The 16,849-nt window shown below is 40.1% G+C and overlaps 1 protein-coding gene across 1 annotated transcript; it reads right to left on the bottom strand.

Annotated features, from left to right (window-relative positions):
• Positions 1-1,875: 1,875 nt before the first annotated feature.
• On the bottom strand, positions 1,876-16,617 carry LOC134657530 (uncharacterized). The gene is made up of 8 exons (XM_063513106.1): positions 16,352-16,617; positions 11,323-11,510; positions 9,603-10,949; positions 7,070-9,519; positions 6,227-6,364; positions 5,232-5,372; positions 4,636-4,772; positions 1,876-2,064 (listed from the first exon to the last, which is right to left on the bottom strand). The coding sequence occupies exons 2-8, from the start codon at positions 11,506-11,508 to the stop codon at positions 1,919-1,921; spliced, it is 4,545 nt and encodes a 1,514-aa protein (XP_063369176.1). The 5' UTR covers positions 11,509-11,510; positions 16,352-16,617; the 3' UTR covers positions 1,876-1,918.
• Positions 16,618-16,849: the final 232 nt, after the last annotated feature.

The raw sequence follows: 16,849 nt of genomic DNA, 5'->3' as shown, positions 1-16,849 counted from the left end.
ATTTAATGCGGATGCGGATGTGGAACAGGTCGGTACAGGAACGTCTTAGCATCGGCGTAAGTGCTAGACTACTAGGTAATTTAGTTATCAACCAAAAAACCTATTAGAAATGAGCAGTCAAGCGTGAGTGGGACTTAATGTACAGAACCCTTGGAACGCGAGTCCGACTTGCACTTGGCCGGTTTTGTGAAATAAAAATTACTAAAATGTAATATTTGACGTTTTTTATGGTACTATCTGACATCCGCATCCGCATCCGCGGATGTGAGCCTTTAAAAATCCGCATCCGCATCCGCATCCGCGGATCAACAGCAACATCCCTGCTTTCAACTATAGTACTATAGGACCAAGGTTCGATTCTGATCATTGACAGATTTTTACAAATCTATAATTGAGATTATCTAAATTTAGAGATAAAATCGTCAAAATTATATACATATGACCAGCAAATAATATTCTATATAAGTTTACACAACCTAATAGGTTCTTCTATTGATCTTATATCAAAGCAGACTATTCTGTTTTTGATATATTGTTCATGATAAACAAACGTACCTTTTTTTATATTTTTTCAGTGGAGAACAGAGCCTCATACGACAATATTAATCGTACCACCATCTTACATACAATTTGTATGAAACAATAACATTAATATATATATTCAAAACATTTTTTGTGCTACCTTGTTCCGTCTTACATAACACGAATTAGTAAGCATATTTTTTATATTTTCTTAATTTTCCAACGATATCCTTAATGGATTTTTTTTAAACAATAAATTCGCACTTAGTCCTTATTTAATAAGAGAACAAAAAAATCTGAAAACTAACCGAAAGAGGTAGCAGGATTAAGACGTATAATACAAAAAAAAAAACTAAACTATAATCTACTATTTACAAGTTAAAAACTAAACAGAAAACTAATGTGAAATATAAGTATAGGTACGGCGTGAGCAAAAATGATCTCTAACACGATACACTTAAAATGTCTTTTACAATTGCACGATTGGAACACAAAACCGGGCTGTCAATGTCAGTTTGACAGCGGACGCCATTGCACTCACACAGATACACTTTTTATTTATCAGCCAGGAAACAACTGGAAGCCAGAGATAACTATAGTCTGTCAAGCTGGATATGTCAGTAGCAATGTAAAGCAAACTAAAGTATGGTATCCCTAGGAAACGAACAAATAGCAGCAATGTTCATCGAACAACGATTAAATGTAAACAAAACAGTTCTACAGATAAGATATAAATGACACGCGATTTTCGAACAATTCAAACGTAGTGTTGCTAACCCGCGATTTTTCAAATTTGCCGCCTTTTTCTACTGACAAGATTTGCTTGACCAAGTTGACATATTGATGTGAAATGGCTAATATTGAGTGTTACCCGTCCCCTGGCTAACCGTGACAGTGTCAAGTCTTGTCGTCGTATTTCTTACGCTGACTTAGCTTCTATTAACCATCCAGTAGCATCGTTTGAAGGACATGTCGCGACACAACCACCTAAGTAGACATTTAGCTTTGACGTATTGCTGTGAAATGGCTAATATTGAGTGTTACCCGTCCCCTGGCTAACCGTGACATTGTCAAGGCTTGTCGTCGTCTTGCGCTGACTAAGCTCCTATTAACCATCCAGTAGCATCTGTTTGAAGGACATGTCGCGATACAAGTACAACCACATAAGTAGACATATTGATGTGAAATGGCTAATATTGAGTGTTACCCGTCCCCTGGCTAACCGCGACAGCGTCAAGGCTTGTCGTCGTCTTGCGCTGACTAAGCTCCTATTAACCATCCAGTAGCATCTGTTTGAAGGACATGTCGCGATACAAGTACAACCACATAAGTAGACATATTGATGTGAAACGGCTAATATTGAGTGTTACCCGTCCCCTGGCTAACCGTGACAGTGTCAAGGCTTGTCGTCATCTTTCTTGCGCTGGCTGAGTTTCTGTTTGACGTCCAGTAACATCTGCTCGAAGGACATGTCGTCGCGGCGCGAGTGCGCGGTCGGGGCGCCGTGGAACGCGCTCTCGACGTAATCCGCTTCTAGGCCGTCTGTGGATAGACATAGAGTTCAAAATAGTTCATTTTTGTACTCAAAAGTCTCTAAAATAAGAAAGTAATCTCAATACAAATTTTACTTATTTATTTATATTTTATACGAGCTATAATGAATTAAATACGATCATTTGTGGTGAAATCTGGTGCACGAACTAGGATTAAAAGTGTAGGTCAGGTTACCAAAAACCTAAAACAGTCGCCATTATAACAAACGTTAACTTCTGGAGACTTTTTTCAAATATTAATATTAGGGCTTGCAATTCGAATATTCGAATTTGTCGAATATTCGACCTGTTTTGATATTCGAATATTCGGCCGCTCAGGTTTCGAATATTCGAATATTTTTTATTACTATAAAAAAATCTATGTCATCCGCTGTAGTTACAGTTTCTGTGTGTTTTACGGGTATTTACAGTGAATGAGGAACGGTAGGTACCCAAATACGAAGGAAATAATATTTTTACTGTATTCCTCTCGATAGACTTCGTGAATACAGTGAAACCTAACTCAATTTAAAAGAATACGATACCAAAAAGTATGTTATTTTTACGGTGCGTAAGTTTTAAGTTAAAGGGTCATTCTGTTTATTCAGTACAAGCGTACGTTAAGCGAATTTTTGAAGTCTAAACCTTGCCACTTATCGCAATTCTCAAATTTAATCATACCAAACCTGCCCAACTTGGTAATCTAACCATGCACCTTTAGCTGACGTATAATCCACCCAGTACTCAACTAACTTTTTCCCTTAAATATTCTAATATTATATAATTAGCCGACCATTAGGAATAATAACTTGCTAAAACAAATAAAGTCAATAAAGATTCAAAATACAGTGATTACAAGTTAATTTAAATCGGAAAATAATTACCTACAAAAAAAATATCTTACATACCTAGGTGTTTGGATGGTTAAAGTTATATTATTTCACGCAACGACCCATTTATAATAAGTTTTATCTAGAAATATGAAATACGTCTAATTTTGGCGTTTTACTTGTTTTTATAAATGTGGGCATCTTATAAATAGTAGGATGATAAAATCTAGTCAATTAAGTGGATTTCTGCCAAATATCCTTAGTTTTAGCAATATGTGAAAAAAGCTTTTGAATAAAACGATAATAAACCGATTTCTCGTTCCTTTTCTTATTTTTTATAATATTCGAATAATTATTCGAATATTCGAATACGTCGTCAGAAAAAGTCGAATATTCGAATATCTGAAAGTTTCGAATATTTGCAAGCCCTACATATATCGCCTTGAAGAGGCGTTTTATCACGCAATCTTTGTCAAATAGAGCAAACTAGGGTGTACACCTGAGTGGCGTTCGGCGCAGTTCCGCCAAGGCGTCATAGAGTGCGCTGTCAAAAACAAATGAAAGCCAGAACAATTGAAGTACGAGTATTATGCTGTCAATCAATCTTCAAAAAACATGATGAGAAAGAACGGGAGAAGATGACGTCTGTGGCGGTTCTTGGGTCTAATCCACTGGTTTGCTTTGAATAAGAAGTGTAACGTGTGCTATGATTTGTAATCAGTCTTATCCAGTAAAGACTGTGAGTTGAATAACGTATTTCATTGACGAGGGCTCGCCATCCATGATTGAAGGTCCTGATGTGCTCCTGATAGTATGATACGCCCACGATTCCCGACATATATATCTTATCTGTGGGTGTACTGACCTAGGTCGGCGTAGGACTGTCTGCAGAAGGCCCGGCGGCCTCCGAAGCCGACGTCGTACTGTCACTGGTTGGCTGTAGGATCTTATCTTATCTTATCTTATCTGTGGGTGTACTGACCTAGGTCGGCGTAGGACTGTCTGCAGAAGGCCCGGCGGCCTCCGAAGCCGACGTCATACTGTCACTAGTTGGCTGTAGTATCTTATCTTATCTGCGGGTGTACTGACCTAGGTCGGCGTAGGACTGTCTGCAGAAGGCCCGGCGGCCTCCGAAGCCGACGTCGTACTGTCACTGGTTGGCTGTAGGATCTTATCTTATCTTATCTGTGGGTGTACTGACCTAGGTCGGCGTAGGACTGTCTGCAGAAGGCCCGGCGGCCTCCGAAGCCGACGTCGTACTGTCACTGGTTGGCTGTAGGATCTTATCTTATCTTATCTGTGGGTGTACTGACCTAGGTCGGCGTAGGACTGTCTGCAGAAGGCCCGGCGGCCTCCGAAGCCGACGTCATACTGTCACTAGTTGGCTGTAGTATCTTATCTTATCTGCGGGTGTACTGACCTAGGTCGGCGTAGGACTGTCTGCAGAAGGCCCGGCGGCCTCCGAAGCCGACGTCGTACTGTGACTGGTTGGTTGTAGGATCTTATCTTATCTTATCTGTGGGTGTACTCACCTAGGTCGGCGTAGGACTGTCTGCAGAAGGCCCGGCGGCCTCCGAAGCCGACGTCGTACTGTGACTGGTTGGTTGTAGGATCTTATCTTATCTGTGGGTGTACTGACCTAGGTCGGCGTAGGACTGTCTGCAGAAGGCCCGGCGGCCTCCGAAGCCGACGTCGTACTGTCACTGGTTGGCTGTAGGATCTTATCTTATCTTATCTGTGGGTGTACTGACCTAGGTCGGCGTAGGACTGTCTGCAGAAGGCCCGGCGGCCTCCGAAACCGACGTCGTACTGCGGGAACTGGTTGGCGGCCTCCACCGCGGTCCACGCCTCGCGGCCGCGCGAGTACGTCACGAATCCGTAACGAGTCCTGTTCGACACAACGACGGAAAAAAAAATGTTAAACCGTAATACTATCCACTACGCCGAGAGGCCGTAACTATCCAGAGGCCGTGAGTTCAATCCTCACCCAAGACAGTAATTTTTCCACTTTTAAATTTATTCTAAGCTTAATAGCATCGATCGCAGACGTTTCTGCTTGTTAAAAAATTAAATCGTAATATTGTAGTTAAGAGTCCTCACTTTGTTCAGATTCTCGACAGGCCTTGCCGTTATGGCAAAGTAGGCGTTTAAAGACAAAGAAAAACGAAATTAGCCACATTGACCTTATCAATGTAAATTCTATTTCAACTAATTTTCATTGCTTTTGGAGCGGCCAAGGCGCTCACAAATATCTGAACACGCCTCTTTTGTCAAAGCGTTAGAGTTGTGTTCAGATATGTTCGATATACATATGATGGCTATACATTAAAAATACAACAACACTCACCCATCCTCCTTATTATGCAGTCGCACTTCCATGATATGACCGAACTTGGAGAACTGAGCTCGCAATGTCGCCTTAGTGCTGTCCTTTTCTAGCTTGCCGACGAACACTATGCGTCTCTCTTCCACTGGCTTGTTGCTTTCTCTGCAACAACATTTTTATTATTAACAAGGAAACAGAGATCGTTTCTAACGCGGTGGGAGTCGCAGTTTGTACTCCGTCTGTAGTAGGACTCCTCAGGGCTATAACAGCGAAAATCGAAGTTCGCAAATTGCGGGCATCTTTCTCTGTCACTCTAATTACGCCTTAATTAGAGTAAAAGAGAAAGATCCCCGCGATTTGCGAATTTCGGTTTTCGCGGTAACCCCAAAGAGCGGACAGAGTTCGACCGGTTGGACGACTCTAACTAGACGAAGAGGGACTAATATTACCTGTCATCAGGGCTGTAGTTTCTGTACTTCCGTCTGTAGAGCTCGACCGCTTGGACAACTCTTAACTAGACGAAGAGGAACTAATATTACCTGTTATCAAGGCTCTAGTTTCTGTACTTGCGTCTGTAGAGCCCTGACTGGGCAGGGTCCGACCGGTTGGACGACACTAACGAACTAGACGAAGAGGATTTAAATATATTATATTACCTATCAATTATATGTATTATATTATATTACGCCGTCCTGTCGGTCATCCTAAATATCGTTGAGCGGACAGAGTGGAGGCAGATCTCCGTGAGCTCGGCGTCGGCGATAGTTGGCGTGATACTGCGCGTGCTCTTGTGTTGGAGGCCAAGACTCATTTTGGGTCATCGCGCCAGCCAAATAAGTAAGTAGTACTAAGTACCTATCAGTCCTATCATCGGAGCTGTAGCTTCTGTACTTCCGTCTGTAAGCCTCTTGTCTGGGACTGCACGAGCGCCCCGAACGGACGGAGTTCGCCCGGTTGGACGACGACGAGGAGGACGAACTGGACGAAGAGGATTTACCTAAATATATTATAATTACCTATCAATCCTATCATCAGGGCTGTAGCTTCTGTACTTCCGTCTGTAAGCCTCTTGTCTGGGACTGCACGAGCGCCCCGAACGGACGGAGTTCGACCGGTTGGACGACGACGAGGACGAACTGGACGAAGATGACGAACTAAACAATAAAAGGTAACGTTAATATGGTATGTGCAACCGACAATTCGATGTAAGGCCCGAGATACACTTGTAAGTTTCACTTACGTAAGTAGGGACAAAGCTATTTGTTAGAATGAGATAACGGTATTCATCTCTCATTCTGTAGTATAGCTGTGTCCCTACTTGCGTATGTAAAACTTACAAGTTTGGGCCTAAAACTAGTAGTTGGGACCACAGTGCGCCATCAGGGCGCTGCAGTAAAAGAGTTCAAATGACAAGTATATCTAATTCCAAATTTCATAAAAATATGTTCATAATTTACATTTAAAATTGATTACAGAGTTTACAGACCTAGTCACTTCGAACCTTTTGCTCAGAGCGCCCATGGAATAAAATGGGATCATATTTTTTTATTAGTTGGTCAGGAAAATTATTTATACGTAATATATAAATTGTACAAGGCAGGGAATAGGCTAGTTTCCAATAAATCACAATTATAAATAGCTATATATTTTTTAATTCATCTAGCGAGTTTTAAATAAGAAACTTCATTTATGAAAAGTATCCCTTCAAAATTCCATTTCAGTAGTGGAAACTAACCCATTCTGCAACAGTAATTAATAGTAATTTAAAAACAAACTTCAATGTGGCAAATAGCGCTCATGGAGCAACTTTAACTCCAAAATACCTGCAACAGAAATATATATTAAACCACGATGCTTACCTAGAGGAAGAATCAGAACTTTCAGACACGGTCGGTTTTCTTAAAGGAGGGGTGTACGATTTCTCGCACTTCTTCTCAACGCGAGGGGGGGTTTTCCTCGGGGTCTTAGATCTTGAGTCGTGCCTGGATCTAGATCTAGACCGCGAACGGCGGTAGTCTCTACGCGGGGACGGCGAGCGTCTACGGTACGGGGATCTAGTTCGTTTTCTCTTATAAGGGGATTCGCGCCTTCGTCGTCTATAGCGGTCGATGGAACGTGAACGTCTAGTTCTGACGCTTCTACTGCGAGATCTTCGTCTTCTGCGACTGTGAGATCTTGATCGCCGTCTGTATCTATCGTAGCGATCGCGAGATCTAGATCGCTTCTCTATAGAGCGCGAGCGTTTCTCGCTTGAGCGTGGTCGCTTATCGACTGAGCGAGCTCGCTTTTCAACCGAGCGGGAACGCTTGGCTGTCTCTTTTGATTTGTTTTCTACGCTGGCTGTTTTGTCGCGTGAAGGGCTAACATCACTTGACATAGACATGTCACTGTCATTCCTCTTCCTTTGCACAGGACTCTTCTCTTTAATAGCTGCTTTTTTCGGTTGTATTACAACAGCTGGTTGTTCTACCTCAGTTTGAACTAAAACACTAGCAGATTCAGGTTTTCTCCTATGCTTGCCTAAATGTAGGATAATTTTGTCTTCTCCGTGATCTGCTTTAGTATCATATTCCCGTACTATAGTAGTCTTGTAAGTTTTAACCGGTTTAGGCTGTGGGTTTGGTTTCTCAGTTGTTTCTTCCGGCGCTTTTTTCAGTACAACATCTTGAATAGAAGCGAACAAAGAATTACTGGATATTTTAGTATCTACTTGCTTTTCTACACTCTTTAAAGCAGCCGTTATGTCCTTGTATCTTTCTTTATCTATTTTGACGTCAGCATTTCTCTTGTCACTTTTATCCGGACTACGTTTTTCGTTTCGGGCGTTGATTTTTTGCGCTTTCGCGTCAAAGACATTTTGCTTAAGAACTGCCTCGGACTTTTTGATCTTAAAATTGATTAGTGCTTTAGCGTCTAATGGAGGTGACTGAGATTTCCTAACTTCTTTATGTTTAGTCTTTTCCATTTGTCTAAATATGTTTTCATCAGTATTTGTACCGACGCTAACTAGTACTATTTCTTCATAATCAGTTGCTTTTGGTTTTTCATTCTTTATAACTGGCACTTCCTCTGGTGCCATTCCTCCAACTATTTTTAGCATTTCAGCGTCACTTATCAGAGGTTGCAGTTCCAAATTCTCTACTTTTGGTATCTTGCTCATCACGATATCTTCATCCCTCTTTCTCGTGGCCTCGGCTTTTTGTTTCTTGGTGTTCATGAGTATTTTCCTAGATGCCTCTCTGATCGGATCAAAGATTTTCTTTGGAGCTTCAGGGTCCTTCTGTTCAGCTAGGTTTATTGTTCCATTTGGAGACGTCACATTTACATTATTATTGACAAGTTTTTCCAAAGGACATGGGCTGGGTAAATCAGGAAATATCGCTTCAGGACTGACGGCTGCAGAGCTATTATTTGAGGTAACCGATCTTCGCATCTTGTATTCTTGGAGATTTAGTTTCTTTTTCTTTTGAGGCTGCTCCATTTCGTTTCTGTTAGATATATCTACTATAACTTTAAGTTCCTCGTCTATTGGTCTCTTTTCGGTTTTGAGGTCCATTGTTTGCGGTATCTGTACATCTTGCTTATTGCTAAACAACGCCGTGTAAAAGTTCTCCTCTTTCGGACGGGCTTCGGTCTTAACTTCTACACTCTCACAATTATTGTCACTAATATTTACACATTTGATTTTCTCACTATCTAATTCCTGTATTTTAACAGTTTCAGCGCTACTACTAACACTAGACGTACACTTTTCAATATCTTTAACATTCCGATAGCCTTTATCATTACAGTTATTAAGTATAACCTCTGATTTATTTTTAATAGTTAACTTAATGCTAATGTTCGTTTGACTACCGAGAGTATCACTTGCTTTAGAAGCATTTTTAACCATCACAGAACTGTTAATTTTATCTTTACAAGTATCGTTAGCACTATGCGGGGGTGAGAGTTTTTTCCGACAATTTGATGGAGTCGGCTGTTTTATAGGTTGTTTCAGGGTCGACTTTTTAGCTTTCACATCGTCATCGTCATCTCTTTTTTTGTTTTTGGCAGACTTGTCGCTTTCGTCATCGCTGCTGAGATGGTAGACGACTTTCTTGTTTTTGCAGGATCGGTGCCTGGAGTTGAGGATTCGGCTGTTGCTGGAGAGGACCTCGGGTTTGAGGAGGCTCTGCCCGCCCTTGAGAGTGGGCAGGCTGTGGCGTTTTTTGCTGCAATAGTCGTGGTCGGAGCGCTGCGCCGGCGGTGCGGGCGGCGCGGGAGCCGCGGGCGGGCTCACCGAGCGCCGCAGCGCCGCTTTAGGCGGCATCTGCAAACGAGTATACTGGTACTGATAGTCTAGTAGTCTAGTATACAGAGCGTCGCCTAGAGAAAAAAACGGTATGTACTCACCAGTATTTGCCGCATCTTGTTCTTGTTGAGCTGGACGCCTGCGTCCTGCAAACGCGTACCATTCGTCAGACCGTTGGATTTGGGTTTAGGCTCCTCCTTCGGCCTCTTCGGTTTGGTCGCGAACTTTTCGTTAGCTTCAAACTGTTCTAAAAGGGAATTCACATTGTTCGCCGCGAGCACTGGTATTGCTGCGTCGTTGCAGGATTCTACGTCAACGAAATCATCCGTTTCCGTTTTGACATCACTAGGTTCAAATTTGACTGGTGTGACTGCTGGTTTTTCTATGCAAAAGTCTAAGACGTTCGGCTTTTTGATAGGAGTCGATGTTCGCGGAGTCTCTACGTGTATAGTTGCGTCTACAGGGTTATCTATCTCCATATCTTGAGAGCTAAAATCGTCGTCGTTTTTCTCAGATTTCTCTTCAGTTTTGTTGGTAATCAAAAAGCTATTTACATCCTCGTCCGTTAAAGTTCGTGGAATGTCGTCGATTTTATTACCACTGCCCGATTTGTACTTGTCGTTGTCGAATGCTAAATCAGATAAGTCTAGGTTCAGATCTTCGAAGCTTAGGCAGGTTTTTGCGTCGTCGATGTCCATGCAAGCTAGATGGCGCATCGGAGAATGAGGTACGGAACATGATCGTTGCGTAGTCTTGAATTTATAAGGAATATCTTCGAGCAGGTATCTTTTGATTTCCTCTATGTTTGGAAGGGCATCTAAATCGGACTCATTTATAGAAACCTCTGCAATATTATCTGGTTCGTTATGTTCTGGTTCTTTAGCATTGACAATAGGTTCAACCTGAGGAACACTTTGAACAATATCAGATTGCGTTTTAGCATCCTCAGGCTCTTTTTCCTTAATAAAGAACTCATCAACATCTGGGACTTGAGCTACTGGTTTAGTATCTTTAATAAAATATTCATCAACATCCTTAACTACAGGTTCATCTTTTATATCCAAGATAGGTTTAGGTTTTGCTTTGATAAAATACTCATCGACATTTGAAACTACTGGACCATCTAGGTTAATATCTAAACCATCTTGGCATATATCTGTTCTATTCTCTTGGTATTCGTATTGTGTCTCTTCTGTATATTGGGGATCTTGTGCGTATTCTTCTTCTGAATCATCTTCTTCAGCTACACAGTAATCTTGTTGTTCTTCGTCGGAGGACGCTTCGAGGTCTAAGTCTGGATGGACGGCATATACCTGGATGACGTCATAGTCGTCGCCTTCGACTAGAGTGTCTTCGGCATTTTCGTCGTAGTGATTATCGAGTTCGACGACCTCTACGTTTTCCTCTTCGTCTGAACTAGAGTCTTGACTTGTTTGTGTTGTGTTTGCCTGGAAATTACAAGGACATGATAAAATTGAGTTTGTTTTCTGGATATACATGATATAATAAACTGGCTTGTTGCCAAATCTTTATATAAGACGGTATTGTCAAAGGATTAAATCGAATCTGGTGACTGGTGGTCGCGATTTGAAATCGTGACTCGTACCAAAGTAGTTTTTCGGAACGAATGTACGGAATATCATTTGATATTTACCACTAGCTTTTCGGTGAAGGAAAACATTTCGAGGAAACCTGCATACATCGTAAAGAAATACAACTTGCTTTGGGCCAGCGTGGGGACTATAGGCCAAGCCCTCTCGTGCATGAGAGTACGCCTGTGCTGGGGCGTATAAAGGCTGTTTTTTTTAAGTAGTATCTTACCGCTTGACTCCAGTACTCCTCATTGCCCTCATAATTCCTCCCGTACTCCGGCTGGGCCTGTGAGTACTCCGGGCTGTTCTGGTTGCAGCTGCTCTCCGATGAGAGGTCGCTGGTGGAACCCATCCTCTTGTGCCCGATGGTGCGGTAGCGAGCCTGGTGGTATGTGTTCAGAACATGTGACTCCATCGCTGGAAAGAAGATATTGTCGGTTAGGACTGAAGGTTACTTTCCAATTGAACTCTTTTCCAGGTCGCAAGAGAGTGTAGGTTTGCGTCACGATGAGTCACACTCACGTTTCCCGAAAGTCTAATTTAATTTGCGAGAGGAAATGCTGCCAGAACCTTCGGCACCATGCCTGAGCCCCAAAGTTTTTTGATTTATATATTTAGATTTAGGTTTTAAGTTTTATAAGTTAGTTATTTAAATGAAACCTACCTTAAATGTAAAATGTAAAGATTGAAATTCTATTTAGAGTCTGTTCGGAAAGAGAAGAGTCGTAGAATATATTGGGCCCCATACATTCCACGACTTTTCTCTTTCCGCACAGACTCTATATCGTCGCTATACTTACTCAACCTCATATCTGCAACAATCATTTGATGGAAATGTCGCTTTTCTTTCATTCGGAATACGGGTGTTTTTGTCATCAAATGAGTGTTGCAGATACGAGGTTGAGTAAGTATAGCGGCGATATGTGGTCAATCTTACTATGACAAGAACATGGATCAAACCTTAAATTAATTACTGGCAGGTTTTAAGTCATTATGACAGACAGTTGATATACTGTCTAGCAATCATAACAAAATATCAAAACACAACAAAAAAATCGTATAAATAAGTAAAAAAAACAAAAATACAAGTAATGCTACATTTTGTGTGTTCAAACAATATTCACACTTGAAAGGTAGGTTTGTTTCTTATTATAATTACTTTGCAATAAGTATAAGTGTTATTTATGTTAAATTATGTTATAAATAATTGTGTGAGAAACTTACAGTACAAATAATGATATGGGTTTATTGCTTCAAGAACACGTGCACCGACATGACAATGGATTTTCAATTTGTTTACTTATAAAATTATTTCATAAGTTTGTTTAGCCATATTTTCTAAGTTACTATGTCTTGATTGACCCTATACCAGTGCACCTGTTTATAAATAAATATTTTGGGGACAAATTAACCTAGCCCCAAACTAAGCAAAACTTGTGTAGGCGACGATATAAATACTTCAATACATAGATGTGTTCTCTGTACTCAACGACGTGCACTGAGGAAGATCTCCTGAGCTACACCCCGAGGGCTGGAAGTGGCAAAGCATTGGCAGACAAAAATTTAGTTTTAAGAAGTTTAATCCCTTTACACGAAAAGAAGAAGAAGAATACATAGATCACATCCATAACCCTATTGAGGCCCTACTGTAGGTACTACAACTATAAATAATCAGAACTTCCCAAGTAGGTACTCTGCCAGATTGTGTTTTGTTCGTGAGTCCTTTCCCTAAATCCCTATTACAAATCGGTTTCCTTCTAGTTACAGTTATAGCTCTCTAACTGCTAACTAACGCGTTTTTAGATGGTTTGTAACAAGTCTTCAACCTTCTTTCAACCACCTGAACTGAATAATTCGTATTCGTAAAAGTCCATCTTTCATATAGGTAAACCAACATATTATAAGTCGACTTTAGTCGACATCGAGGCTACGCAGCCAACCGATCGCGTCAGGTGTCAGATTGGTCCTCCAGGCGGTCTAGCATGAGTTGCGTTCTAGCGCGCAACTTCATACATCTAGCGCGACTTCAAGTATGGAGTCCAATGAAAAAAGAATCTCTTTTATACGTCATTGATGGAGTCGCGCGCGAGAACGCAACTCATGCTAGGCCGCCAGGCTGCCTTGGTTATACTGTTAGCATATATTATATTGCCTATTATGTTACGCGATACGCTTAAATAAATATAAACTAACATTGCAATTGTTGTTTACCCTCTTCAAAACAAGAGAGCATGCGTGGTGTTTTCTATTGCATAACATTACCTACATTGAAACAAATGAGTCATAACTACATGCCAACAACCATCCGACAACTGACAAGTAGGGTGTAGGACTGTAGGTCCTTTTTTTGACATGAAAGAATTAGTCACTTTTAATTATAGTTTGTCATTTCAAACATGGACAGAAATAATCGCAGTTTATAAAATACATATGTATGTTAGTCTGTAAGGTATTTGTAATATGGGCCTTGTTGCCTGAATTAAATTTCTGAATAAATAAATAAATAAATAAATAATCATACTATCTTTGTCTTACACTAGTACTAGCACCCAAAAGAAAAGGATGAGTATATTTTTTTGGTTCTTATCTTATTTAATGACAAATTGGTTTGACCAACTATATAAGAGACTATATCTATGAGGGGGTGACCTCATTGTCTAAATATATCCCTTAACCTCTAGCCGCCCAGAGGCCTATAAAAAGGTCTCCTGTTCCATTCTAATTTGAACTTTGTGTTGACATAATAAAATTTAATTTTGATTGGCAAGGTTTGACATATGGACGGCTAGTGGATAAATTACTTATAACATCCTTCATATCCAGTATGATGACGAAAATCATATTGATAGTGCAGCCAAGCAAAATGAGACCTTATAACTTGGGACCTACAGTTCTTATCAATTTACAGAAATTGTTTAAAATGGTGTGCAAAATATTACAATTTGCTAGTAAGATTTAATAAAACAAATCTATAAAGGAAACATTTACTTAGGAATCCTGTATGAATAATATACTTCTATTGTAAACAAGTAGATAGATCATTTAAGTTATAACCATAAACAATAATCTAACTACTCTAAAACAAACATGATGAAACATTGTTTAACAACACAACAAACTGATAAATTATTATGATAAAATAATTGTGCAGATCAAGACACGACATAAGCCATAAATAAATACATATTTAGAGAGAATCTTAAAAAGACATCTACCAAGCAGGGATGTTGCGAATATTCACATCCGCATCCGCAACCGCGGAACTTCCGCATTATTTTCAACCTCCTCATCTGCCTCCGCATCCGCATAAAATCGATGCAGAGCTTAATGCGAATGCAGTTAGAAATGCTGGTATTGTTCATATTCTATTAAATGTTTAGCAAGATTCACAAATAATTGTTACATCTGTCCTTAATAAGGGTCAACGTTTTGTACTCATTAGAAAAATTTGAATTATAAGGATGAATTATGGCTGTAATAACATAACATAACAGCCCATATCCAGCCCTAGAACTCAATATATTATGGAATTTTTAATATTCTGAAATAAAGATATTTTATTTTATTTATATATTTTAATATGGCCCAGGCCCTGTAGTAAGCCCTTTCTCAGCACCCATCATATAGCACCCCTAATGTCTGGCCGCTCTAGGCCCGGCCCTACAGAGCCGTAGTGAAAACTGTACAGCCAACTCAAGAATTGTTGGACACTAGGACATTTGGTACATGAATAATATTGTTAATAGAGTTTAAACATTTTAATTTATTTATTCTGAACATGTTTGATAATTTTATGATAGTAAGTTACTTTTGAATATTTATATCAGGGGTCACCAATTAGTTGGAGTCCGGTTTTTAAAATAATATGACCATCGCAGTCCCTTTCTACTTGAGTTTACTAAATAAGTAAACAAATAATGTAGGGTGGTGGTCTGGATCCGAACCACGGTCTGCCATTTGGTGACCCCTGATTTGAAGTCTCTAGTTCAGTGTGCCTATCGGCAAAGGGTTCCTCCAACTCCTTCCAGTATTTCCTCTCTCTTGCCACCCTTGTCCAGAGTGGTCCCACTGTACGTATTATTTCATTTTCCCATAGTGTTAATTGAGGGCCTTGCGATCTTGACCCATCTGTAGGGTGCCACATGAGAATTCTTAGGCTCCATTTCTCTGTCTTGCATCCTATAGTCTGTGCGGAAAAAGAAGAGTCGTAGAATGTATTGGGTCCCATACATTTCAGGACTCTTCTCTTTCCGCACAGACTCTAGAGTGACAGAAAGTTTAAAGATAACTTATTATTTAAATTAGCATTGGATAAGCATTACAGCTCAACATTCTGTTAATTAATGCAATGTAGTGTGTATACTTGCCTAATTTGAGGTTATTGAAACATAATATGATTGTAAACAACACCATTATCCTAAAAACCAACATAGCAAGATTTAATAATACAATATATACAGTATTAATAACAATGAGAGATAATGAACATGCCTTGTTTATTTAAATAAGATTAAATTACTAACCTCACTATTCTTAACCCATCTCATCCATTTTTTCTACAAGTTTGTTCTACCCACATGTATAAATAAGTAAGGTTATGTGAATGTAAATATTGTACAAACGGACACTTAATCACTTGAAACACCCCTCGTAAGTTTCAGGGGAGTTTTCTGACGTCTATACACATTTTATCTTGATATGCGCAAAAAAATTGCCGAAAAAACCGCGTACACAGATAAGCGGCACTCGTCCACTCAATAACTGTCAAAATGTGAAAACAATCCAATTATCACGTGATTACCTGCAGTTTACAGTTAAACTGCGCTCAAATTGAGTGATAAACTGTTAATTACACGCGCACGGATCAACTAACGGTACTGGAAAGCAATTGTTGCAAAAAAAACTGCACCAGATTTCGTTCTAGGTTAGGTCACGATTGTCCGATTTTTTTCGCTCTCTGTACACAGTGGACGTTACGAAACCGCTCGAAATTAATAAATTACGTTTATTTAAGCGGTTTTCAATGTTTTAAGAGTTTGTAAGGAGACATATATGTAAACATTCCCAGCGTGAATCGAAAGCCCGCGCGCTACTCCTAACCTTGATAACGAAATAAGGTTGATACAGGTTTCTAGTTCAAGGTCTCATGAAAAAACTGAATAGTCACATGGAGGCGTTACACAAACAAAACTGAAATATCATTGCGACCCGCACAAAAATCTATTTTGGGACAAACAACAGATGAAAAAAGTACTAACCTTACGGACTCAGGTGACGGCTTTATCCATGTAATTTGCACTTGAGGACTTGTAGGCCTCTATCACAAATTACACCACCAAAAACACTCACACTGATATTTCCTTTGCACTTTCAAACACGATTTGGCACTATAACTAATTGTTTTTCGTAAAAAATTAACACTTTTCACGAAACATCACATGTTACGAACTTCACGACTGCAAAATTTAGGTGTTGCCACAACAAAGAAAATAAGTGATAAGAGGTTCAACACACGTACATACGTCATACGACCGAGTTATACGTTGAAAACACCAAAAGTTAAATTCCACGCGGTTTAGTCCTTGGAGGATACAACTAAACGGAGTAGCCATTAACAGGCTTTCCCCTCTGTCGAAAATAGGCGGCCAACGGTCATACACAATGTATGGACTGACCACGGACCTAGAGAATGGACTGACGTTTATCTGACATGGCTATTTTTACGTTACGCATACATTTGACGTTCCCCTCCCCCG

This window comes from Cydia amplana, chromosome 20, assembly GCF_948474715.1.
Source record: "Cydia amplana chromosome 20, ilCydAmpl1.1, whole genome shotgun sequence".
NCBI classification, from domain to species: domain Eukaryota; kingdom Metazoa; phylum Arthropoda; class Insecta; order Lepidoptera; family Tortricidae; genus Cydia; species Cydia amplana.
Note: the sequence above shows the minus strand (reverse complement) of the source record. Positions and strands in the feature narration are given on the sequence as shown.

Excerpts from the sequence above, each read along its gene's own strand:
- LOC134657530 (XM_063513106.1), bottom strand. The coding sequence starts at position 11,508 with ATGGAGTCACATGTTCTGAACACATACCACCAGGCTCGCTACCGCACC. Across the intron at positions 9,520-9,602 it reads ACAAGATGCGGCAAATACTG|ATGCCGCCTAAAGCGGCGCT; the intron begins GTGAGTACATAC and ends ACTCGTTTGCAG. Across the intron at positions 6,365-7,069 it reads AGTTCTGATTCTTCCTCTAG|TTCGTCATCTTCGTCCAGTT; the intron begins GTAAGCATCGTG and ends TTTATTGTTTAG.